Here is a 26,570-nt window from a genome sequence, read left to right as displayed (position 1 = left end):
ATGTAGAAAACCACAAAGCAATCTCAGTAAAACCAGGATGTGACAGGGCTGCCAGTCATCCTCATAGTATACAGTCAGAAGCACTAGCTAAATCAATAATGGAAGAGAAGGAAATTATAGGTCTACAGACCAGAAAAGTCAACTCATTCTTAGTTGCAGATGATAGTGTATTGTACATAAGAGATCCCAAAATTTCACCAGAAAACCTCTAGAAATAATATCAGTTTCAGCAAAGGGGTACAGTACACAATCAGCTTACAAAACCTTTCGATACATCAGGACAAACATATAAAGAGATCAACAACACACCCTGATTGACAACAGTATGAAAGACAATAAAATAACTTAGAATAAACCCAACCAAGGAGGTGAAAGACTTCTACAAAAAAAAAAAAAAAAAAAACTTTAAAATATCTGAAGAAAGTGATTGAGAAAGTCCCCAGAAAATGGAAATATGGGGCTGGAGAGATGGCTCAGTGGTTCAGAGCACTGACTGCTCTTCCAGAGGTCCTGAGTTCAGTTCCCAGCAACCACATGGCAGCTCACAATCGTCTGTAGTTGGATCCGATTCCCTCTTCTGGTGTAACTGAAGACAGCGACAGTGTACTCACATATGTAAATAAAGTCTTTTAAAAAAAAAAAAGAAAATGGAAACATATCCCATGTTCATGAATCAGTAGCACTGATATCGTGAAATGACCATCCTACCAAAAGCAATTTAAAGATTCAATTCAATCTAACTCAAAATCTTTATCTCATTCCTCATGAAAATAGGGGAAAAATCCTAAAATTCATATGAAACCAGAAATATCCAAAGTAATCGTGAGCAAAAATAATAATACTGGAGGGACTGCCATTTTAGACCTCAAGGTATAAATCTGGACGTCCCTATGCGGAAGAATGAAATCAGAGCTATATCTATCACCATACCCGAAACTTAGATGCAAGTGAATCAAAGACCTCAGTTGAAATCTGAAACACTAGAACTGCTAGAAGAAAACACTGGCAGTTCCCTACAAGATATAACTGTAGGAAAGACATTTCTGAAAAGAACTCCATTTGCCAAGCAATTTAGGACCGAATTATCAAGTGGAATACCTCATAAAAATGAAATGCTCTGGCCAGGTGTGGTGACAGGTACCTGTAATCCTAGCACTTGGGAGACAGAGACAGGTAGATTTCTGTGAGTTCAAGGCCAGCCTGGTCTACAAATCGAGTGCCAGGGCTACACAGTGAATCCCTATCTTGAAAACTAAGGGGGTTGGATTTTCCTTCCAGCCTACAACTCTACCTGGGGCAGAGCCAGGGCTCCAGATGCCCCCTGCCATATACAGAGACAGCTTGACTCCCAGGGGGTCTATCACAACCAGGCTCACAGGTTGTGATATCACCCCACCCCAATACCTGGCCTAACTGGAACACCCACAGGGCCCAGTGGATTCAGGACCTATCCACCCTTCTGAAGCCACATCATCCTTCTGTTTTACAACTGTGCCCAGGAGCAGATCAGGTGCTCCAGCACCCTACCCCCCATGCCCACACCCAGAGACTACTTGACTCCCAAGAGGTCTGTCACGACCAAGCTCACAGATCAGGAGGTCCAGATCCCCACCCACTCCCAGAGACAGCCTGACTCGAGGAGCTCCAACATAACCATGTTCATAAAAGGGACAGGCTCCAGTCAGAGACAGCAAGGCCAGCTAACACCAGAGATAACCAGATGGCAAGAGGCAAGCATAAGAACATATGCAACAAAAACCAATGCCACTTGGCACCATCAGAACCTAGTTCTCCCACCATAGCAAGCCCTGGATACCCTAACATACCTGAAAAGCAAAATTCTGACCTAAAATCCCATCTCATGAAGATGATAGAGGACCATAAAGAAGATATTCTCCTTAAAGAAATACAGGAGAACACAGGTAAACAGAAGCCCTTAAAGAGGAAACACACAAATCCCTTAAAGAAATACAGGAAACCACAATCAAACAGGTGAAGGAATTTAACAAAAAGAAATCAAAGAAGACCTCCGAAGATGGAAAAATCTCCCATGCTTGTGGATCAGTAGGATTAACATAGTAAAAATGGCCATCTTACCAAAAGCAATCTACAGATTCAATGCAATCCCCATCAAAATTCCAACTCAATTCTTCACAGAACTAGAAAGAGCAATTCTCAACTTCATCTGGAATAACAAAAACCCCTAGGATAGCGAAAACAATTTTAAACAATAAAAGAACTTCTGTGGGAATCACCATCCTTGACCTCAAGCTGTACTACAAAGCAATAGTGATAAAAAAAAAAAAAAAAACACATATGATATTGGTACAAAGGCAGGAAGGTAGATCAATGGAATAGAATTGATGACCCAGAAATAAACCCATACACCTATGGTCACTTGATCTTTGACAAAGAAGACAAAACCATATGGTGGAAAAAAGAAAGCATTTTTAATAAATGGTGCTGGTCTTACTGGTGGTCTGCATGTAGAAGAATGCAAATTGATCCATTTTTATTTCTTTGTACAAAGCTCAAGTCCAAGTAGAACAAGGACCTCCACATAAAACCAGGTAAGATGAATCTAATAGAAGAGAAAGTGGCAAAGAGTCTCAAACACATCTGCACGGGGGGCGGGGGGGGAAATCTCCTAAACAGGACACCAATAGCACAGGCTCTAAGATCAACAATAGACAAACTGGGCTTCATGAAACTGAAAAGCTTCTGTAAGGCAAAGCACACTGTCAATAGGAGAAAATGGTAACCAACAGATTGGGAAAAGATCTTTACCAACCCTATATTCTATAGGGATAATATCCAAAATATATAAAGGACTCAAGAAGATAAACTCTAGAAAACCAAATAACCCAATTTAAAAATGGGGTACAGAGCTAAAAAAAGAATTCTCAACTGAGGAATCTCAACTGGCTGAGAAGCACTTAAAGAAATGTTCAAAGTCCTTAGTGATCAGGGATATGCAAACCAAAACAACCCTGAGATTCCACCTTACACCAATCAGAATGGCTAAGATCAAACCCTCAATTGATAACAAATGTTGTTGAGGATATGGAGAAAAGAGAACACTCCTCCGTTGCTGGTGGGAGTACAAACTGGTGCAACCAATCTGGAAATCAATTTGGTGGTTCCTCAGAAAATTGGAAATAGATCTACCTAAAGACCCAGCTATACCGCTCTTGGGCATATAACCAAAAAAAATGCCCCGTCATACCACAAGGACATGTGCTCCACTATGTTCATAGCAGCCTTATTTGTAATAGCCAGATGTTGGAAACAACCCAGATGTCCCTCAACTGAAGAATGGATACAGAAAATGTGGTACATTTACGCAATGGAATACTACTTAGCTATTAAAAATGATGACTTCATGAATTTTGTAGGCAAATGGATGTAACTAGAAACTATTATAATGAATGAGGCAACCCAGACGTAGAAAGCTATCTGCTACTTATTATCTCTCATCTGCAGTTCCCAGCTCAACTCTTCAGAGGTGGGAAGACAACATGAAGTAACCACAGAAACTAGGAAATGCACAGGAACCATTGTGGAAGTGGAGTTGAAAGGGGAACAGCAGGATTCCTGCGATATGAAGCTCTTATATATCAACAAAGCTTACTTTAAAAAAAAAAATAGAGTAAAAAGGAAATCCTTGCTTTGCTCAATCTGCCTGAATTTTACTCCATCCCTGACAACTCCACTAGAAAAAATATTTAGCTAATGTGCAGAGTTTAATAAAGTGGTAGTGTGAACTTTTTGGAACGAATGATCCAAGATTTTTTTAAAAATGTTATTTAAAGTGGAAATTCTAGGTACTTGGAAGACTTATTTGCATTTGTTAGGTGGCCCTTTGTTTTCCATGTAATAGCTGAACACCAAGAAATTACCATAGTGACTGGCTACTCTCATTTCTGGTATATACTCTCTATAGCACTGATAGACGCTATCAATGCTATCTAACAGCAGAATTCTCAATATACCTATAATCAGACACAAGGGATTTTAAGAACATACTGTTTTGTTGTGGAGAGTAAATACACATGCTATTAGATCTGTACAATAATAAAATCTCAGTGAGTGTGAAGAGGTCTTTTATCAGCAAAATGCACTCACTTTCACTAACCTACCATTTCTCATAGACAAAAATCTATAAACTGGAAATCAGAAGATAGCCAGGAAAAATTAGAAAGGACCAATGTTAAAGAATAAATAGAATCCTATAAATAGAATCCTACAATTCTCTTTACAGACATGCTATAATAAAATCACCACATCAGTGTGGGGAGCCAGCAGAAGGCGGCTATCATCCTTGCAGCCATCTTGAGCCATATACCCTGACAAGAGACTTGTTTTCAACAGCCTACAACAGCTGAGCACACTCTGGTAACATCTTGTTTTATATACCCAGGATTTTCCCTTGGGTATGTGTGACTTAAAGGCATGACTTAAAGGTGTGACTTAAAGGTGTGACTTAAGAAGTGAGACTTATAAAAGGTGAGAGGCAGACAGAAGAGAGACTGGAAACTTGGAACCTGGAGGCACTAGGGACTAGGAACTAGGGACTAGGAACTCAAGACTTGGGACTTGAACTAGGAACAAGAAACTTGGAAAGAGAGAAGAGTCTTGAGAATAAATGGGACTGAATCACATCCTGTCTGGTCTCCATTCTTCGCGTCTGCCCTCACTCTCTCTCTTGCTGAACCCTGATCCACAGACCGGAGCAGCAGTATGAGCCGGGACAATTTAGCCCCCAAAGCTTGGGGCAGTGCAGGCTCTAGCAATTTTGGTCCCCAAGCTTTTGGCAGTTCGGATTCCAACATTTGGCAGAGCGGTCCATGACACATCAGTTTTAAACTAGAAAAACTATTACTTGTTAGTGGACAAAAATGTTTTTCCAAACATGGTACTTGTCTACAAATTCAATTGGTTATTATTAGATAATTTTATACATTTCTCTTATCATTTTTTGCTTCAGTAATCGCTCTGTTTTCCCAAAGACAAGAAAGAGATCCATTAATGTTCTTTTTCTCTCTTCAAATACCAAACTCACTTACCAGTATGACTTGCGAATATCAATCAGTTCGTCACCATCATACAACTTGGACATCAGGTTTAACTTGCTTTAGCAGCAACAAACGCAAAAATACATTATTAGAGTCTGCCACATTTAACAGAAATATGAAAAATTATTTGAACTAGAACTCCTTTGAACCTAAGAGATAGGACTTTTTAGAAAAAAAAACTGAGTCATTTTTCAGAAAACTCTGCCAGGGACAATTCCAAGACTTAACACTACAAGTTTCTCTTTTCTCTCCTGGTCTGTCTCTCACTTTGTCTTGGTTCATATATATGTACATATACTCTGTATATACATACACATATACATATATGCAGTCTTTGATGACACCATCATTGCAACATGAAGTATATCAATCTTTTAACAAAGTAGTTAGACTACTGATACCACAGAATTAAAGTCAGTACTAAAGATTACAAACCCTCATCTAAGAACTGAGTGAATTCAAAGACTTATTTTGGGTTGAAATGTGCACAATTATGCTACAGTTTATAAGATTGGTAAACACTTAAAATTTATATGCCTATCAGTTGTCTGGAGACTGGTATTTAATATTACCTAAAATTAAAACTTGTATACTACAAAGACAACTTGTAGCTTCATGAAGCATTTTTTTTTTTTTATTGCTACATCTAAATCAATCTGTGTTGTCATTTTGGAGGTTACACTTATTGCAAAATTTAGCCTGGAAGTGAATGTTGACCTTTCTGGTTTCATGATCAAGTCCTTATACCATTGTGTGCTTTTCATAGACCACAGAAGTTTCTCTTGCCCTTAGATAGCATTAAACTAAGTGAAAGTCTGCGAGGACTCCACTGTGTGAATGGGTTTGAGACACTAGTATTATGCAGAGGAAAGAGGGGCAGCCCCGGAGGGGGAGGGGCAGCTCCAGAAGGGAGGCCAGGTTTAAGGTCTATTAATTTAATTCTTTTCTGGCTAGGGTTCCACTTTTTTCCTATTTAGTGTCACATTTCTTCTTGGTCCAAATAGGGCTTTTTCCTGTCTTGCTCACACTTCCCCACTTTCGTTATTTTTATCTATCTATCTATCTATCTATCTATCTATCTATCTATCTATCTATCTGATTCACTTTACATATCAATCACAGCCTTCCTCTCTCCTCCCAGTCCCCTCCAGATAGCCCCTCCCCATTACTCCTCTTCCTCTTTTCCTCTGAGAAGGGGGAGGCCCCCTGGGTGCCAACCCACCTTAGCACATCAAGTCACAGCAGGACTAAGCACATCCTTTCCCACTGAGACCAGACAAGGCAGCCCCTTTAGGGGGAACGGATGCACAGGCAGGCCACAGAGTCAGGGGCCACCCCCACTCCAGCTGGAGGACAAACATGAAGCTGCATCAGCTACATATGGGGAGGGGCTCAGTCCAGCCAATGCTCGCTCTTTGGTTGGTGGTTTAGTCTCGGGGAGCCACTCTGAGGGTCCAGGTTAATTGACTCTGTTGGTCTTCTTGTGCAGTCCCTCTCCCTACTGTGGAAACCCCTCACTCCTTCCCCCAACTCTCCCAGAAACCTACTAGACCAGGGACCAAGATGGAGCAGAGTCTCCTGCCGAGTCTAACAGTGTCACACTGGGGGTGCCGATTAGGAATCAAACACCCTCTTCTAAGCATTTTCTCTTACTTTCAACTAACACAGAAAGGTGCCTACAGATGCCATGGTAAGAGGACTATAATAATATCAACCCACATTGTTGTCTATGCTCCTAAGGAGTTCCCCAAGTCTGTGCATCCAGATACAGTGGAATGTATGCATCTCTCTGTGTGTGTGCGTGTGTGTGTCTGTATATATATAAATATATACATATATATATATTATATAAATATATATTTTTAGATCTCACCATTTGTTGATTTGTTCTTCCAGGATTTCTTCTGACAGTAAATCAGATGAGGTACTAAAGGAGTTTTTAAAAACATATAGTCAGATACCACGTGCTTTTTGTTTAAACTGGTTATATTGACTGTTTGGCATTCATAAACCTCTTTGTTTAATGATTTAATAGAAAGGGTTACAATTTGACATACCAAACACGACAGTTTTAAGTGCTAGCCTTTCGTATTGAAAGAAACTCCAATGTAAAAATAGTATTTAGCAGTTGGATTTACTTTAGGTTATAGCCATTATAGCCATTTTTACTAACATGCATTGCTATGGTATCTCCACATGGAGTTACAGAACGCACTCAGCGTTCCCACCCAGCCTCCATTCACCACACTGCCCAGGAACCTCAGCCCCTTGTAACCACTGTGCTGCTTTCCCCCAATATAAAAGGAAGTTACAATACTTGTTTTTCAGAATTTTTGTCACTTCAGTTATACAATGTCAACCGGTTCTGTTCATCTTACTGGAAATGAAAGAATTTCATTCTTTGGGGCTTAATAATATTTCACTTCATCCATGTATCACATTTTCTTGATTCGTTCATCTCTTGGTAGACCCCTGGGCTCAATGTATCACCTAACAACTGAGAGTAGTGTGGTAATACACATGGATATATGAACATCTTTGTTATGTGTAGACTTTATTTCCTCCAAGTCTATGCTAAGGAGTGGGATATCGTCTCAGCTCGTTAGTCATGTTTAAACTGGTTGAGTTTTTATATTTCTTGAGTCTTCACTATATTCTCGGCATTGATGTCTGTCGAATGAATGGTTGAGAAACATTTCCTACCATTCTGCACATTGTCTCTTCACGTTATTATTTCTATTAAACTGCAGAAGCTTTAAAACTTTTTAAAATTAGATTTGCATCCCCCCTGTGTTTTGTGTGTGCATGCGTGTGTACTATTTGTCTATGTGCTATTTTATGCTGACTCTACGCTGCTTTACTGTGGGGATGTGCTACGGTTTTGTCATATGTCTTCGCATCAGGTGCTATAGGATGCCCCTAGCTTTGCTCTTTCTGCTTAGCGTTGCCTTAGACCTTTCGGATCTTTTGTGCTCCATATTTATTTCAGGCTCACTTTTCAAAATTTCCAAAGATTATCATTGGCATTTTACAGAGGCTCTACTGATCCAGACCCTACTGTAGTTCTTAGGTACCTGTCTGTCTTTGGAAACCTTCTTTTGATATTTTCAAGTGTATTTACTATACACTATTGTTGCATTTCCCCCCCAAATTGTGGTCGTTTCTCTTTGTCCCTCAGGTATGACAGCTATTGCAAACCTAAGGCAAAAGGTCCTTCCAAGGCAACTGTAGGTGTAGATTGAGGCACCAGCCTCATCTGGGAGAGTGAAGGATACAGTTATGGTGTATTAGCTTCTCTTTTTACTGTTTGAGAGCATTTCTGTTCTCTTCCCACTGTTACCCACTCCCTTTTTTTTCTTCTAAATGGGTATTTCTCTACTCTTGGCCTATTCCACTATTCTATCATACACAGACATTTTAATATTTTTGGTGGGTTTTAGCTATGAAAACTAAGAGTGAATAGTATGAATAGGAGGGTTCCCCCTTTGGTTTGTTCCTCTTTTTTTGTATCACAATTTAAAGCACAAAGAATGTTCCCTGCAGAAGCCCAGCATGACAGAACATGGGTGCACACAAAGAGCTGCATTCCCTTGCACAGTCCTGATAGTAAATGTCCTGACCTCAGACTCGGTGTGTTACTCGGGGAAGAATCCACCGGTGTACACAGTGGGGAGACGGGCAGAGAAAGGATTCATTTACTTATATCTTACACAGTGTTGGCGGATACGGATGACTGTGTTTTCAGTGTACTTGGGACTCGGCTAAAGGATTAGAAAAAGATAAGACACCATGTGATTCAAGTGAGTCCAAGTTCATTATAATCTAATGATTATAATTGTCATTCAAGCTGTAAACCTTTTGAACCTTAAGATTTTTCAGCTATAGGACTAGCGCTGTAATTCAAGAGTCACACACCTGCCTAGTGTGTGCAAAGGCCCTAGAGATAAAACAAGACTTCACACGCTTCAACTGTTTGCAGTCTAATAAGTCACATTCCCTACAAACGATGTTTCATAGCTTAATAAATATTTTAGTCTTGTTTAAAGAGGTAAGCTGCTGGATGTTTTGACAGACCACTGTAACTCCAGCTTTTGAGAAGCTGAGGCAAGAGCTTAATTTAATATTGTCATTGATGACAATATTAAGTTCAGCCTGGACTGTATAGCAAGATGGTGACTCAAAAATCAAACAGCAAAGAAAATAAAAAAGTAAATAAGACCCTTGCTACTGAACTAATGTGTAAAATTATGGTGGGATTTTTGTTTGCATCCAACTTAGTGCATAGTAGGTAACCTAGCTTATCACATCTAATGTCTTGCTTGCTAAGTACCCCTTCACCGTCTTACCCTAAGTACCCTTCACCGTCTTGCCCTAAGTACCCCTCACCGTCTTACCCTCACTAGTTGTTTTTACCACACCAGAAAGGGTCTCCTAGACATGAGTCAAAGTCCTTCAGGATATGATAGTTTTGGTTTGGGTTATCTACTTCATTTAGTAGCTGAGGTCTGGAGAGTGACAGACCGTCAAGGGTTCACTATTTACATTCTTTTCCACCAAATGTTCCCTGGTATTTTGTCGCTCCAAACAGGAGTCTCCTCTTTGTTTACTCAGTGTAATAGCATTTAAAACTGGAAATTCTCCTAACCAGTTTAGCTGATGTTAAACATACGAGGAGGCAGAAAATGTATGGCTCTATGAGATGTACCTCCTTTATCCAAACTGGTCCAAGATGATAGAAGGGCTCATCTAGATGCTAGGACCACGTCTATAAGCCTCCAAAGCTTAGTCTCTCTCTCTCTCTCTCTCTCTCTCTCTCTCTCTCTCTCTCTCTCTCTCTCTCTGCTTCTATGTATGTGTATAAGGTTACATCTGCTGTATGTATCTCTGCTCCTGTGTGTATACATAAGGTTACATCTGCTCTATGTATTTCTGTGAACCTTCACACAGCACACATTTCAATCTATATAATTTCCATTATTAACTACTAGTGCATTTTGTTAACATTTTAGTACATCTCACAGTTCACTGGCAGCTTCTTTACCACGTAGTAAAGTAGATTCTTTCTGGACAAGGCTAGACGAGATTTAAAAAAAAAAACCATATAGTCAGATGCCATGCAGTTTTCAAGATTCAACTTTCTGGCTGAAATTCACTTAAATTATTCTACAAACTATAGACTGGCTAACATTTACCTACATGGAAGTCTGCTATTTGAAAACTTTTATATATTCTTCCTACAAGCCACAAACTGACAACAAGACCCTATTGCTGAAGACAACACCTACAAAACTCATTGAACACAGAAAAGTCAAGTTGGTGCCTACACAGAGCCTCCCACCCTGTATGCCAGTGTCTCTGTATGCCAGCACTCTACCAAAGGAGAAATGTAAGCACCAACCCATATGCAAACATTTTGACTTACAATGATGTCCTGCCTGTAAAATATGTGAAGGCAACAGTGATGCAAAGCTTGTGGGGGGTAACCAACATCTATCTGATATGACTTACGGCCCACTCATAAGATGGGACCCATACCCAAAACTGCTTGGGTGACCAAGTACAAGATAGCTCAGGGACCATGGGCAAAACCAAATACAACTGTTCTACAAAAGAATATAGCAATACAATGATTCCTAATGACAGTCTGCTATAGTCATAGAACCGTGCCTTGCTCAGCCATCATCAGAGAAGTTTTTTCCTGCAGGAGATCGGAACAAATACAGAGACCCACAGAGAGATATATGTAGAGAGTAAGAGACCTTGAAACATTTAGCTCTAAAAGGGATGTTTCCATTAAATTCATCCCCTTAGAGCTATGGAAATTGCAGAAGAGGAGGTGGAGAAGTTATAGGAGCCGGAGGGGATGGGGGACACTAAGCATTTGAGGAAGGCCTTCTAAATCAACAGGATTAATACGCATAAACTCACAGAGACTGGTGCAGCATGCACAGGGCCTGTACTAGTCTATACCAGTTGGGGACCTAGAGCTGAAGGAAGAAGTGGACGTGTGCCTATCACTAATCCAGAAGCTATCTGCTCACCACTTTCTAATGAAAATTTAGTTTTCTTCCAAGACGTCTCACTGAGGAAGCAAGTGACTCTTACGTGTGGGCAGCATGTCCAGTGGTAGATGACAATGGAGAACGAGCCCAGTATCGTCTTTGGAGACTCCTTATCTCATAACACCATGCTCTCTTTTTATGCTATAGGCCCTTTATGTATACATTATGGCTTCAAGTTTTGTCTTCTGATGAAAATTTTAAGTGTGCTAATGAGTGGGTCTCTGTGTCTAAATTTATTTCTTGTGCCTTTTCTTTGGCTCTCTTCCTTCTGTTTGTTTTTGTCTTATTCTGAGGTGTCAATTTTTGTTTTATTGTTTCCCTTAGAAACCTTTTTTATTTAAATAATGAGATAGAAGGGGTTTGGATCTGGACTGAGGGGGATTTGGGGAGGAACTGGGAGGAATGGACAGCAGGGAAGGAGTAGATGTGTCAGGAGAACACCATAATCAGGATAAATTACATTAAGAAAAAAAGTCTGTTTTCAATAAAAGGCATAAATATAAGCTTTTATGTCTACAATGGATATATTTTATAAAGATTTCTTACTGTTTATCTGTATGTGTGCAGGGCCTGTAGAGGCTGTAGGAAGGGGTAGAATCTGCTGGAATTGGAATTGCAGGTGAGTGAGAGCTACCCAATGTGAGTGCTAGGATCTGATCTCAGGCCCTCTGAAAGAACAGCAAGTACTCTAACCATTGAGCCATCTCCTTAGCCCATTTTACAGATATCTTAACTCTGTAAAGTCTTTCAGTTCAATTCCCTATTAACTTAGTCATACTAAGTGAAAGCATTTGATGAATAAATTTCAAATTCAGCTGCAACTTCTAGATATGAATCATTCTTTATTGTGTCAGTCTGTCCTTCTCAAGTCCTCCTGTCAGCTGTGCCCTTTCAGCAGCATCCTAGATAGTTGTTTTCTCTGCTTTTAACCAAGGCAGGCAATGGCACAAGCCAGGGGCTTCAATCAAAATAAGATGGGCATGTGCATTTGGAGGTACACGGTGCCATATTTCTGGAGCCTGAGGCTCCATTATATGGATTGAATCCATTCCTCTCTGCTGAAGGTTCCTCTGCTGCCTGCCAAGGACTGTCTTCTGGTTTTAAATAGAGTTCCTTTCTCCCCTGGTCAATGAAGGGGACAAACTTCAGGAGACAAAAAACACCCTTTCTGATTTATTCCTTTTTCTACTTAGTTCTAAATAAAGACTGTTCCATAACAGAAACTTTTACAATAGAAATTTGAAGACATTATCAAGGAAACTATATTTCCAAGGATTCTCCGAGAGTGAATATCTAAATCTAAAGTTTACCGTGTTTGTGAGTTTGGGTTAATATAATATATACTTATATATTATATATGTTATGTGCTGAATATATACAGTATACATTATATGTAATGGAATTATAATATATTTCATAATAATTGGTGAGTCTATCCAGGATGCTAAATTCAATTCATAATAAGTCTCCTAGAATTGTCAAAGCTATACTCATGGAGTCCTAGCCACGCGGCTGCCTAGGCAAGACCAGAACAAAGACAAACCAACAGACGTGCTGACATGGAAGGGAGAAGGCCCATGAGGCCTCAGCCCTAGACGAAGAGCAACAGGCAAGGAAGGAACACCGGAAGTGGGAGAAACAGTCTTTCCCAGGGGAGAGCACACCAACCAGTTATCCAACACCAAGTAGTCAGCTCTGAGAACATAACACAGGTAAGAGATTACAGATGGAGCAGCTTCTATTTCTCTGTTTATAAAAATAGAGATAACCTATTCCTTCGTCACCTTTATTCAAAGGGCAAAGCTTACTGGGAAAAGTTTACATGAGAATACATTAGGGTGTTGGAGCCTTGCTATCCCATGAATGTTATGTTAATCTATCAGAGAGGGGTGGGGGTAGCATGCGAGAGCAGATGTTTATGTGTAGGTAAACATGTATGTACATGTAAGCGTGTATTATTAATTCCCTTGGTGGCCTAAATTTGTAGTGACGGTGAGCCTACGTAGTGATAGTCTTTTCAGTTCAGATGGAATACTAGTAAGGGGCTAAAGGGAAGTGTGGGGACGCCAGGGCGGTGAGGTGGGAGAGGATGGGTGGGTGGGAGAGCACTCTCATAGATGCAGGGGAGATGGGATAGGGGAAACTTGAAAAAGGGATAACGTTTGAAATGTAAATAAATAAAATATCCAACAAAAATAAAGTATGGGGGGGAAAGGGGCACCACATGACTTCCTAGACTTCTGTTGCAAAAATTAGTTAAAAATTTCAATTTATAAGTTAAAAATGTTATCTAAAAATGTTATCTAAACCTGTTGTTTGAAGTTAAATATGCCATTTTCTCTGGAAATTGCACACAAATGCTCTCTCTCTCTCTCTCTCTCTCTCTCTCTCTCTCTTTCTCCATTTTTTTTTATAGCAAATTCTTCAGTCCTATCAAAAGTAGAGAGTCATGTATGTACTTGTGGTCATCCTGACCAGTCCTTTGTTCGCCTTCCTCTGTGTAAATGTGTGAGTTCAGATGTCTGTGTTAATATGTGTTCATATATATTTATTTACTTTTTACAGTGCTAGGGATGAATACAAGGCCTTGCACATGCTGAGCAAGTTCTGAGGCAAAGCTTCCATCCAAGGAAACCTGACGTCTGGAGCATCAGAACCACCTTGGCAGAGCTCTGGAGATGGGTGAGGGAAAGATCCAGGGTCTCCTAGTCCCCTTCTAAATACGCTTTGGTCACCTCTGCTCCCAGCCCATTGCTGCCTCTTCCTGGCTATAAAGAGGATCCCTTCGAGTTGTGAGTAGACTGCTTTGCATAGGAACCAAAGGGGAGGAATAACAGAAGTGAGGAGACTTTTCTCTATGGTTTGTTCTCTTTTTCTACACGATTCAAAAGACAAAGGATATCTGTGAGAGGACATTAGAAACAGTTTTAAAGGGAACTTGTGACAGTATGGATGCTTTTGGCAATGAATAACATGGATATCAGCCTGTGTGTACATGTGTATGCAAGCACATATGCACACACACATATATACTCACACATGCACACACACATATCTATCTACATGTTAATGTATAACTTACACTTGTTTCGATATATCACTCAAGGAATTCAGTTCATACAGGCTTGAGCTGAAGGACAAGAACAGACACAGTAAGACAAGATGTAACCATAGCTTAGAGTTGTGTTATTTAGAATGTGATACATCATTTCCCATACAAATGTTGCTTCGAGTGATCACGATGGGTAGTCCTATAAAAGTAACTCCAGACTGACACAGTTTCATTTTTACTGTTAAGCTTGACATAACATTAGTGACTATTAGCCTTTTCTGTGCACTCAGATCTTCAATGTGTAAAAGTGGAGAAGAATCCAAGAGAAGCCATGGTTACTTTAATCTCAAAGTATAATAGTCTGTCTCCGTTGTATTCTCTCAGATTTCACCTGCAGGTGACACAGAAACTGCCTTCTCGTCTCAATTTGCGATTATCAAGAGCCTTCAGCACAACATTCCTTCCACCAATCATGCTGTCTTCCCTGCATGAATTAGAGCCAGGTACCTGCTGTCCTGACAGAGAGCTCTCTGCAGAGTTACAGGGGAGGTCTGGAACACTGGGTCTCTCCTCCCCCTCTCTCCTTCTCTCCCTCCCTTTCTCCCCCCTCTGTGTCTCTGTCTTTCTCTGTCTCCCCTCTCTGTGTCTCTCTGTCTCTATTTCTCTCTGTCTCTGTCTGCATCTCCTCTCTGTCTCTCTCTGTTCCTTCATTTCTCCCAATCAGATCCTCTCCTTTCTTAAATCATACTAGTCTAGTGTCTTAAAGGAACTCTGAGTGCTTCCTAAGGGATTGGCCACTGCTTAAAGTGACAGATTGTCTGCATCATTTCTTCCTCAGTTTGGTTGAAAATAATTTCAGTCAACTACGAATCCTACAATGAGACTGGTTAGAAACAGTTCTAAAGGCTTTTCATGTTAAAGATGTTCTTGAAGCAGTTTTGTCAAATCTCAACTTCTTCCATGGTTTTTATGGAGTTTGTGTGTGATTTCATATACATACATACATACATACATACATATATGTATGTGTATACATATATGTATATGAAATATATGCATTTATATAAATGTTTATATGAAAAATATATATACATACATATACGAAAACATACATGTTGCTAGAAGCTTGTAGATATGTATACGAACATATACATATTTACATGTGTATATATGTAAGCATACACATGGATAGTTTTTTTTTTTTTTACTATTTCACAACTGAGATTTTATTGGTCATGGGGAATAGAGTACACAGGCATTCCAATTCTTAACACGTGTACCCAAACTCTGAAGAACCATGTATTATGTTCATGTACCCAATGAAGAGCTACATATCATTTCTCTTTGAATTTATCCCTGTGATGTTCCAGCCTCAAACTTGGCAAGTTGTTTCCTCAAGACCTCACGTAACAACTAAATGCTTACAATCCTCAGTCCCACCGACTCGCAATTTTATGCCACACGCAGAACAGACTCAAAATGTCCGTCTTTCATAGCACATTATCAACAACTGTTAGGAAAACGGACTGTCATGACCAGGACACCACAGTGCTGACAGGGCAAGGACCAAGGAGTGGTTTCCTTAGGAAATGGTTCTACTTGAAACACGGGACCAGATATAACTGAAAATATTCCAGACACCAATGCATGACTGAGACTCCAAACTGCCATTTAGTACACTTCATACTCTAGGATATAAAACTAGCCCCTCTACAGAATGTTATGGTGGCCTCCGAGACAGTCGCAGCCTCTCCTGCTATTTTCTGGTTGTACCAAAAAATAAACCACTAGCGAATGATTTAACCTCTTTAAAAAAAAAAAAAAAAACATTTACACTTTAAAAAATGGGATGAGGTGGGATTCCCTCACCTTGTAAAAATATTTTTAGAGCTAGTAAAAAATTCGCATTTACAAAATAGTTGATAAAAATATTCAACCAACTACCAGAAGGAAGGCGGGGGCCATTGACAGACATGATGGATGCTTGGTCGGACTTGGCTTCTTTCTCTTCTTTGGAGGTTGGACTCTGGTTTTCCGTCTCCATTTTCTGCAGGCAGATGTGTGGTTTGCTGGTCTGCCACTTCCGCCTGTCTGCCCTTCGCTCCCATCTTCCCTTTTGCCTGCCCTTTTTGTCTGATGATTTATCCTTTCCTGTGGCCTTTTCTGGCTTCCCATCCACCTTGGCAGGGGCGGGCTTGGCCGACAGCCTTGCGGAGCAGCGAGCAGAGCTTGGGCTCCATCAATGCTCCATCCCCTAACCTTCCTCTTGGGCATCTTGATGCGGGGTGGGAGACAGGTGAGATGCTGGATCTGTCACGGGGCTGCATTGCCTAGTGCCACCACACAAACTGCAGGGTATTTGTTTTTAATTCAGTTCACTCACCTGTTGCTCAAAGCTTCTTCAAGGTTGAATAATGATGAATCATTTGTATATAGTCTAAATTATTAAAAAGTACATAGTCAGTAAAAAGTGCATATGTGTAAAATATAATTACATTTGGGGGAATAAAATAACTATATTTACTGTCATTATATGTTAGCCGATTTTTTTGAATATGCATATAAAATCACTAATTTCTATCTCAGAGGCAGCTGAGGAAAGCTGAGACAGAGAGAGGTGGTCTGTCTGCCTCGGGGAAGAGCACACCAATTGATTGTCCAGTGTCAAAAGGTCAGCCCCAAAAACATACATACAGGTAACATTATAAAGACTCAGCAAGTTATATTTAGGAATATATATGCATATACATACATATATATGGACACTATAATAATAAAAGAAGAGGCCATGAATTTGAAGGAGAGTGGGGAGGGCATATGGGAGGGTTTGGAGGAGGGAAAGGGAAGAAACAAGCAAGAGAATTATAACATAATCTCAAAAACAAAAAACATGCAACCAACGCATTCAGATTAACTTTAACTCCAAAGAGTAACAGTTCAATTGGTGCACAGTTATTTCTAAGTCAACTACACTTCATAGGTACACAGCTTTCTTGCCACATCTAAACTCCTGAGTTTTAACTCTGCCTTCTACCTTCTGACTTTCAACCCTGGTGTTCCTCTCTTCCCCTTGAGTCAGGATGAAGTGGGAGAAGATAAGAGGCAGGGGATCCATCTAATTTAACAGTGATTCCTCATGTCAGCCTCACAGGGGAACTTGAATGATAAGGGATACAGGCAGGCCTCACTGGCCCATCTCTTTCTGCTAAGCTCTGAACTGTGACCAGCCCACCACTCTGTCTCTGTGCTCCAATAGACGTTTGTCTCTCTTCAGTCTACACTGTTAGTGTCTCATTTAATAAATATGATCGATTTCAATGTATTGGTTATTATTTAGGGTGAGAAATACTGACACTGCCATCCAGAGCATCTCACTGAGAGAGATTTATACAGGCATAGTAACTAAGCACTTGTTTTTTTTGTTTTTTTTTTGTCATATGTATAACTGAGGGAAGACCTTTATAGATTTCAATTTCCTTGTTTTTTTTAATTATGTTTATTCTTTGACTATGTCATGTATGTATAGAGTGCATTCTGGTCTCTCTCATCTCTTTTCCCTTTCCCATTCCTCTCAGTCCTTCTCCCCAGATAAGCCCCTTACCACTTCCATATTCCTCTGTTTTTGTTCTCTGACACGCTGAGTTTAATTGGGGCCACCACATGGGCATGGGTATGGAATTAGCCAATGGGGTATCGGGTCTCTCACCTGTGGCTACACAGACTGAAGACAATGATTCCTCCTTTGGCAGCCATCAACAGACAACACAGGACCTCACATCTCTTCTTTCCCTGCACCCCTCCCACTCCCTATTAATGAACGTTCTCAGGCACAGGCTCATGCAGACTCAAGGCAGGCGGAGACTGCCGCTGTGACATCACCTTGTCATACCCTGAAGATAAGGCTGCACAGCACACACGTTGTCATCACAGTCTGTCTACCCACTCTTCTTCAGAGTTCCTTAAGCTTTAGGGGGTGAGAGACATATGTCCCATTCAACCGTCATGTAAGGTTGACTTCTGTCTTTTATCGTTCCATGTTTGTGTAGAGTGCATGCCATCATAGAAATGCATATACCCATAAACATATTCACATATTCATGCATGTATGTATATGTATATTTTTAACTCACTTGTCACTGATGAGTTCCTCATAACTCGTCGATTTCATTTCATCTGGATATAACGAACTACAGGATTATAAAAGTACAATATCACACACAAAACATATTTTTTTACGGACTGTTTTTTAAGATAAAAAATAAACTACAGTTACTGTAAACATTAGCTGGGTGATCTTTGAACATGTATACACAGATTGTCATTTGAATGTGGTATGGCATTTTGATTAGGAATGTGCCTTTGTATGTTAATGGTATCTTGCCAGGTACTAAGCTTTATAATCTCAGCGATAAAGAGGCTGAGGCAGGAAGACTGCCAAGAGTTTAAGGCCAGCCTACAAGGCAAACACAGGCTCCATGACTACAGAGCAAGACTACCGAAAACAAAACAAAATGACAGATTATCTTGTGCCTATGAAAACAGTATTTACAGACTTAGTTATTACCTTAGTGCAAATTGTAAAGGTTTTTTTTTTTTTTTTTTTTTAATCTCTAATGGCTGAGAAGTACATTAAAAAACTGTTCAATGTCCTTCGTCATCAGGGAAGTGCAAATCAAAATGACATATGTGGCAGATGTGCAGCTGGGTCTTCATGTGAGTCCCCTAACAGCAGGAGCAGGGGCTGTCTCTGACTCTGTTGCCTGCCTGTGGATCCCTGTCCCCTAGCTGGGCACTTGTGCTGGCCTCAGTGGGAGGATGCTCTTAGTGCTCTTAGTACTAGCGAACCAGTACTCAGAGGCAGGGTGGGGGTGGGGCTCTCCATATCTCCGTGCCCCACTCAGGAGGAGTGGGGGGAAAGGGGTAGGAGGGTGGGATTGGGACAGGAGGGAAAGGGGGCTTCATTTGGGATGTAAAGTGAATAAGTAAATGAATGAATGAATGAATGAATGAATGAAAAAAGTACCTTTGGCAGTGATACTATTTCTTTTTCCTTTTTTTTTTTTTTTTTTTTTGTTTTTGGTTTTCCAAGACAGGCTTTCTCTGTGTAGTCCTGGCTGTCCTGGAACTCACTCTGTAGACCAGGCTGGCTTTGAACTCAGAAATCTACCTGCCTCTGCCTCCCAAGTGCTGGGATCAAAGGCGTGTGCCACCACTGCCCGGCAATGATATTATTTCAAACTCACTTCAGTCTGCATCACCCTGACCTCACCTGAGTCCTGATTCTGGATTCTCCTCATCACGTGCTCATTTTCACAGACCACGTGTGTCTTTTCTGCCCATCAGAAAGGATTTAACAGCTCACTCTAAAATGATGGCACGTTTTTCCTGGGGGCATCAGCCCAGCAGTTTTATTTGTGGATTAGGGACGATCTTAGTATCTATCTTTTCTGTGGGAGCCCTGCAGCTCCATGTTTGATTGTTGCCTCAGCCCTTATCCCAAGTAGGATTTCTCCTCATTTTGAATGCTGTCACCCAAACTAAATTGGGATGTCCTAATCACTGTCATGCTCTGGAGACAATCATTGCAAGCATAGAAAGGTAGGAGATGGAACCACACTAACAAGGTTAGTGTTGATCCAATGTGAGTGGTATCCGTATAGAGATGAACACTTTAAAATAAGGCACCCACGCAATGAATTCTAAATACAAACTGACACAGAGACATAGAAAATAAATTCGCATGCCAAGGAATGTCAAGCCTTTCCCCAAGCAATAGTGGCAATACCTCACCCTTCTTCACATCCCTCAAAAAGAGCAAGCCTCGCAGGCACCTAGTAACAGATGGGCTTCTACCACTGAGGGGTGCTCCATGAATGGCTATTGTTTAGTTCTACCTAGTTTGGGATGCTTTACTACCGAAGCTACCAGTAATTAATACAACTTCCAGTCTGTTCTCACACACAGGCAATTTTTTTGTGACATGTTTCTCATTATTGTTCAACTAGATCCAAAACAAGAAGGAATATGAAATACAGAAGCTGGCCATCTAGTACTTCAGAAATACCCTGTGCTTAATACTTGTTTTTATAGACACATATATGTAACTGACCTGCATATGCTGCTTCCATTAGTGAGTAGTGTTGTCTGGTCATTTGTTTCATAGCTGAAGAGTTAAAATTGTACACAATCAAATAGCATTTAAACCACAGAATTACTTTTCACTACATTTTCCTACAACTTTTAAATTGGTTGAACCAAAAAAAAAAAAAAAAAAAAAAAAAAAAAAAACTTGACATAATAGGAGAGAGAAGGGGATGGGAGGTGGGTTTATTAACATTAAGGCTGTATAAAAATTCTTAAGGAAACCCATTACTTTGTCAGCTATTTTTTTTTAACATGGAGGTACCCTGCATGAGTGAGCAATGCTGTTTCCAGAGCAAATTCTCAACACTGGGTATGAATGGGATGCTTCAGAGGTCCCTGGAACGCCCAAAGCAACACAGGTATTGGCTTTGCTTTGGGTTTCCCACCAGATCTGTATAGTAAAACTCTATTGCTGAAGACTCTGCACACTCTGGCTATAGGACAGGGGAACTGTCTGGAACTGACTGGAACTTTCTCCAGTCACAATGCTGACCTGCAGGCAGGATGCATAAGCTACAGCAATCAGGGCATGACTGTTATGGGGGCAACCAACTGCTTTCTGACTGTATTTGAGACCAGCTCAGCAGAAGAAAACTCATGCTGCAAATCTGGTCAAAAGCCCATGACTATGGAGGTGCTTCTGTATGACAGTGGGGTGGGTGAGCCGGCTCAGGTGGAAGCGAAGCTCTGGAGTGCTTTTCTTTGCCTGACGATCCTACCTCTGTTTCTGAATGAGACTCTTGCCTCTCTAGATCTTTGTGAACAGCACATCCAGGCATTTTAACATTTTAACTAAGGATTTGGGTTGCTAGATTCTAGAGTTCTCAGCAGATTATGATCAAGTGTCTTTTGCTCAGAGCCATCACTGTGTACTAAGTTCTTGGCCATAAACACTGCACACACAGATGTTCGGCGGCTGCCCTGTGTGCTCTGCACACACAGATGTTCGGCGGCCCTGTGTGCTCTGCACACACAGATGTTTGGCGGCTGCCCTGTGTGCTCTGCACACACAGATGTTCAGCAGCTGCCCTGTGTGCTCTGCATACACAGATGTTCAGCAGCTGCCCTGTGTGCTCTGCATTGCCATGACTACTTCAGAATGGTTTTCCATTCAGAGGTGGAAAAAGTCAACTCACCCGATGCTGTCATCCAGTTTAATGGAGCTTGAAGTATTCGCTAACACCGTTTTACTTCTGTGAACAAGCCAAAAAATGTATACAAAGAATAATGTCAGACACTATCAAAGAATTCATGATTTTCCCTATATGGTTCAAAAATAAGTTCTATATAACAAATCATGAGGCATCAAAGAAGCTTAAGCTATGACTTCAGGTTACCAGAGTGAAAACATGAGCCATTCTCACCAATGTGTGTGCATGCACTCGTGTGTGTGTGTGTGTGTGTGTGTGTGTGTGTGCATGCACTCGTGTGTGTGTGTGTGTGTGTGTGTGTGTGTGTGAAAGAGAGAGCATTCATAGTCTCTTCATTGACCACGGCTTACTGCCAAAAGAAGCTTCTCTGGCTGAGACACACACTTTGACTGGAAATAGAAGGGCAGAACAATACAGGATCAGCAACAATGCTTTAACGTCCACCACATAGTTTCTTCCATTTTGGTCAGCAGGCTGCTGCAGGACAAAGAGTAGCCTGAAGAGACCAGAAAAGAGGACAGAAAGGACAGTAACTACTGCCCACCTTTATCTCTGCCCAGTGTGGCTACTGGGAGACCTTGGTAGAAAGTGCTTCTGAAGATCAGTGGCTGACAGTAAGGAATGAATATGGGGCAGAAGGGAAGGCTGGAAGGTTCCATGGGAAAGAGCTAGGGAGACCCTCTGTGTGAAATTCTTCAGCAATAAGAAGTAAATAATGAATAAAATACAATATGAAAGTCTCAAAAAATAATACTATTAAATAAATAAATGACCAATCATTTAAAATTTCCATGGAGCAACCATACAAACTGACTTACATTTAGGTTTTCGTAATAGACACATGTTCTTATTAAATTAATGCAACCCCTATGGAATCTTGTATAATTATGGGCTCCTATCAAAATGATAAGTATATCGACATGCAGCATTCTCTGTCCAGAACCACAGAAATCATGAGATTGCTTATTGTCATGTAGCCCATGATAATAAAGTGTTATGACTGCCACAAGTTGGAAATAAAACTCCATGCTGTTTCCCTTGATACACAGATCAGAACGCTTCACACTGTGAAACAGGTTAGGGAGATGCCTCTCAAAAGGAGTGGGCAACGTCATCAGCCTTAGACGCTCTGAATTAATTTCTTTAATTTTTTAAATCTTATTCATATGTATATTGTGTGTGTATGTGTGCATGTTCATACCACAGCACGCATGTAGAGAGGAGAGGACAGCTGGTGAGAGCTGACTCTCTCTGTTCGTCCTGTGGATCACTGGAAACCAACTCAAGTCATCAGGCTTGGGGCAAACACACCATTAACCACCGATCCAATATGGCTGGCCCTATGTGCTATGTAGGAAGCCGAGGTTAGCAGTGATATATTCCGCCATTCCAAGATGGCGCGGGCATCCTGTCCTCCCACAAGTAAACAACTGACTGCGCAGGTGCAAAAGGCAAAAAGAGCGCCAAAAGTCACTGCCCATCCCGGGGCGTATTATGGGTAATGAGTGAACAGCCAATCAGAAGTGAACACGTCACTCTAGGGTGTATATAAGCAGTGCCTTTTCAGGTCTTTCCATCTTTCCGCTTCTGCTTATACAAGAAGTAAAGCCTCGCTGTAGTAACCACCGGAACACTGCCTCACGTGTCTTTTTCGCGGGAGAAGGGGACACAGAGGGGCTCGGAACAGTGCTATTTCTTTTGATTTTTAAAATTCTTACTTTTATGAACTAGTTACTTTCTTACTTATTTTACATTATTTTGCCACTGTCTTTTCTACTGATATTTGATGTAATGGTATTAGCTATTTTTGTTAACTGTGTTTTCGTATCTAATTTGTTCATAAATCATGGTTGTTTTTGCTACTTGTTTTCTTCTTTCTGGGAGGTGTTGGGACCAGATCCCAGTGCCCTGAGCATTTGGGTCTATGTTTTGTTACTAAGATATACTCCCATCCCTGTTTTGAAAAACCATACCTCAATCCAGCGATGATATAGCACTGACTGAATTTGGAAAATACTTCAAACCTTAAATAATAAGGTAGATAAAAGCATCCACTCCTTAACTCTGCCCCAAATAGGCACAAAGAGAAGGCTTGAAGAACCAGGTTCTGTTTTACCTCCATGGTAGCAGCAGAGAGCACACAACTTCTACTTATACCACATCAACACACCCTAAGCATAGGTAACTCCCATAACTTTTCAGACTACATATTGCTGAAAGTCTGGAGAAATAAACACAGCATGCACACTCTACATGCACAGCTGTCTACCAACACCTGCCTCAACTCCAGAGAGTCCCCACTCTTGTTATAACCTACAGAGAAAATGGGTCAAATAGGCTCCAGCACAGCTACACTGTGTCAAAGCCACTAATCATTGCCAAAGAGGCCATAAAGAAACGATACTAAGTTCAATTTGGAATTAAACTCAATGCTATAAATTGGTTTCCCTAGGCATTCCAAGGGAAGATTGCTTCATAAGAAAGACCTTAATACATAAGCCTCAACATAGAAACATAAGTTTCAAAACCCAAGCAACATGGCTTCTCCAAAAGCTAAGAGTGCTCTAAAAATGAACTCCAAAGATACAAAATTAGAAGAAATACCAGATAAATAGTTTAAAAGAATTTTTTTTAGATTATCAATAACTTAAAAATACATAAAGAAGCAGCTGATCAAATCAGGGAAGACAACAAAAGATGTTAAAAAGCAATTCAGTCAGGAGATGAGGATTCTGCAGGGGATGGGGGACAACTAGGAATTAAAATGAAAACCTCAGTAGATGAAATTTTAAAATAACTTAATGTATAAGCTCACAAAGTAAAAGAAAAACAGGACTTGAAGACAGTATTGATATTGGCAAATTAGAACATTCAAACAGTAAAACTAAAAACAGTATTTTAAAGGGAGTGAACAGAAAATGTAAAATCTCTGGGATGCCATTAAAAGACCAAGTGAATATTGAAAGCATAGGTATGGATCGGAATGGAAAGTCTGGCTAATGGCACAGAAAATATGTTCACTGAAATAACAGAGAATTTCTCAAACAAAAGGAAAGATACAGACAGCTAAGTACAGGAGATTTTTAGAACCAAAAGTAGAATTGGCCAAAAAAATAACCTCTCCACAACATAATATAGTTTAACTAATGAAAGCACAGACAATATAAAACAACAAATGTTGCTAAGAAACTTAAAGTCCCTTACAAAGAAAACATGTCATAACAACATCAGAATTCCCAGAAGAAACATTAAAAGTCAGAAAAGCATAAATTTGTACATCTGAAATCCGTTTAAAAAAATGGTAACTGTCAACCTGGATTCCTGTATCGAACAAATCATAAAGACAGGAACTACAGAAACTCATGAGCACTAAGCCAGCATTGCAGAAGACATTTAACGGAATCCCACATACAGAAGACAAAACAAAACCTAATAGAATCACAAGACAAGAAAAAGAGGAAATTCCACTGTAAGAGTAGACAAGCGAATGGGAATTAAGAAATAATCACGCATTGTAAGACATCAAACTTCTAAGAAAACTAATGGAAGAAAAATGAACATCCATTATTTAAGGCAACCAAGAAATGACTGAAATTAATTCATATAATTTTTAGTAGTCATATTGAATGAAATGACTTGGGCTCTCCAATTCAAAACTATAGGTTTATTAGACTTTATAAAACACTCAAAGTTTACTATCTGCCACAAATTTATCTCAGCGCTAAGTGTGTGTTTTTGTAGTAGAGTAATCAATGTTCTAGTATCCTTGAAACCCTGGTTCAGTTCTCAGCACAGAGAGAGAAAAAATATCATCTCACCAACAGAAATATGAAAGTAAGAGTAGAAATGGGAGTGGAAAATGATCTTTAGCAACTAGAATCCAAAAAGCGAGAAGGAGAATTAATACACAAACCCAACAAAATGGATGTCAGGCAAAAGTGGATCATAAGAGACAGAGAAGGTTACTGCATACTGACTAAGAGATCAATACACCATGAAGTTATAACAATCTATCATACATGTGCCAAATGTTGAAACATACAACTTTATAGAACCTGTGCTATACATTCTCTATACAAGGGAGAAATAGTCCCCAATACAGTATTAATAGATAACACTGTTGCGCACACATACAAACACACACACACACACACACACACACACACACACACACCACATCATCCAGAGAAAAACATCAACAAAAAAATACCAGTATTACCTATAGATCACATGGACTCACACAGCTATAGAATATTCCATATAACATGTGCAGAATATCTTTCAGCACATGATTTTTTCCAAAATAGTCTATATTTAGGTCACAAAGCAATTCTTTTTTTTTTTCTTTTTTCGAGACAGGGTTTCTCTGTGTAGTCCTGGCTGTCCTGGATCTCACTCTGTAGACCAGGCTGGCCTCAAACTCAGAAATCCACCTGCCTCTGCCTCCCAAGTGCTGGGATTAAAGGCGTGTGCCACCACCGCCCAGCACACAAAGCAATTCTTAACAAATGTTTCATCGGATCATAATAGAATAAAACTGAAACCCAACGGCCAAATTATACAAACACATGGAGACCAGACAATGATCAGCAGGTCACTAAAGACTTAGGGGAACTAAAGAAAAAAAAATACAGTATCAGTGGAAAAGAGAAACACAAAGCACCACAGTCTATGAGATACAGGAAAAATTGTTCTAAGGGGAAGTCTTATGCTTTTGATTTTTTTTTTTTTTTGAGTATTTACATTTAAATGCAGTGAGTAGTTCCACATTTAAAGGACAATAGCAAAGACAGGAGCCTAGTGGTGAATGTGCTTAGTAGCCAGGAGTTGGAGGCAGTGGATTTTAAGTTTCAGGCCAGCATAATGGGCAACACAAGAATTCCAGGTAAACCCGAGCTATATTGTAAAATGCTGCCTCAAAACCAGAAATATCTCAAATAAACTAATGACATATCTCAACATCTTATGAAAACAATGAGCCAGAACCAGTAGAAATGAATCAAAGATCAAAGCAGAAATGAATGAAGCCAAAACTAAAGAAATAATGAAGGCACAATGATACAAAGAGTTGGTCACCTCAGAAAAG

General features: G+C 40.1%; 1 protein-coding gene and 1 pseudogene across 1 annotated transcript in view; both read right to left on the bottom strand.

Annotated features, from left to right (window-relative positions):
• The window catches only part of LOC117721705 (phosphatidylinositol 3,4,5-trisphosphate 3-phosphatase TPTE2-like), a 70,739-nt gene extending 56,076 nt beyond the window's left edge, over positions 1-14,663 (bottom strand). Inside the window, exons 1-3 of the mRNA XM_034520503.2 lie at positions 14,581-14,663; positions 14,220-14,267; positions 5,067-5,132 (exon numbers count right to left, since the gene is read on the bottom strand). Coding sequence (XP_034376394.1) covers positions 5,067-5,132; positions 14,220-14,267; positions 14,581-14,663 — 197 coding nt within the window. The remainder of the gene's footprint in view (positions 1-5,066; positions 5,133-14,219; positions 14,268-14,580) is intronic.
• Positions 14,664-16,026: 1,363 nt separating this feature from the next.
• On the bottom strand, positions 16,027-16,538 carry LOC117721704 (non-histone chromosomal protein HMG-14 pseudogene; annotated as a pseudogene).
• Positions 16,539-26,570: the final 10,032 nt, after the last annotated feature.

The sequence above is a fragment of the Arvicanthis niloticus genome, chromosome 16 (assembly GCF_011762505.2).
Source record: "Arvicanthis niloticus isolate mArvNil1 chromosome 16, mArvNil1.pat.X, whole genome shotgun sequence".
In the NCBI taxonomy this organism is placed as follows: Eukaryota; Metazoa; Chordata; class Mammalia; order Rodentia; family Muridae; genus Arvicanthis; species Arvicanthis niloticus.
The sequence above is the reverse complement of the archived record's forward strand: the minus strand, read 5'-3'. Positions and strand labels throughout refer to the sequence as shown.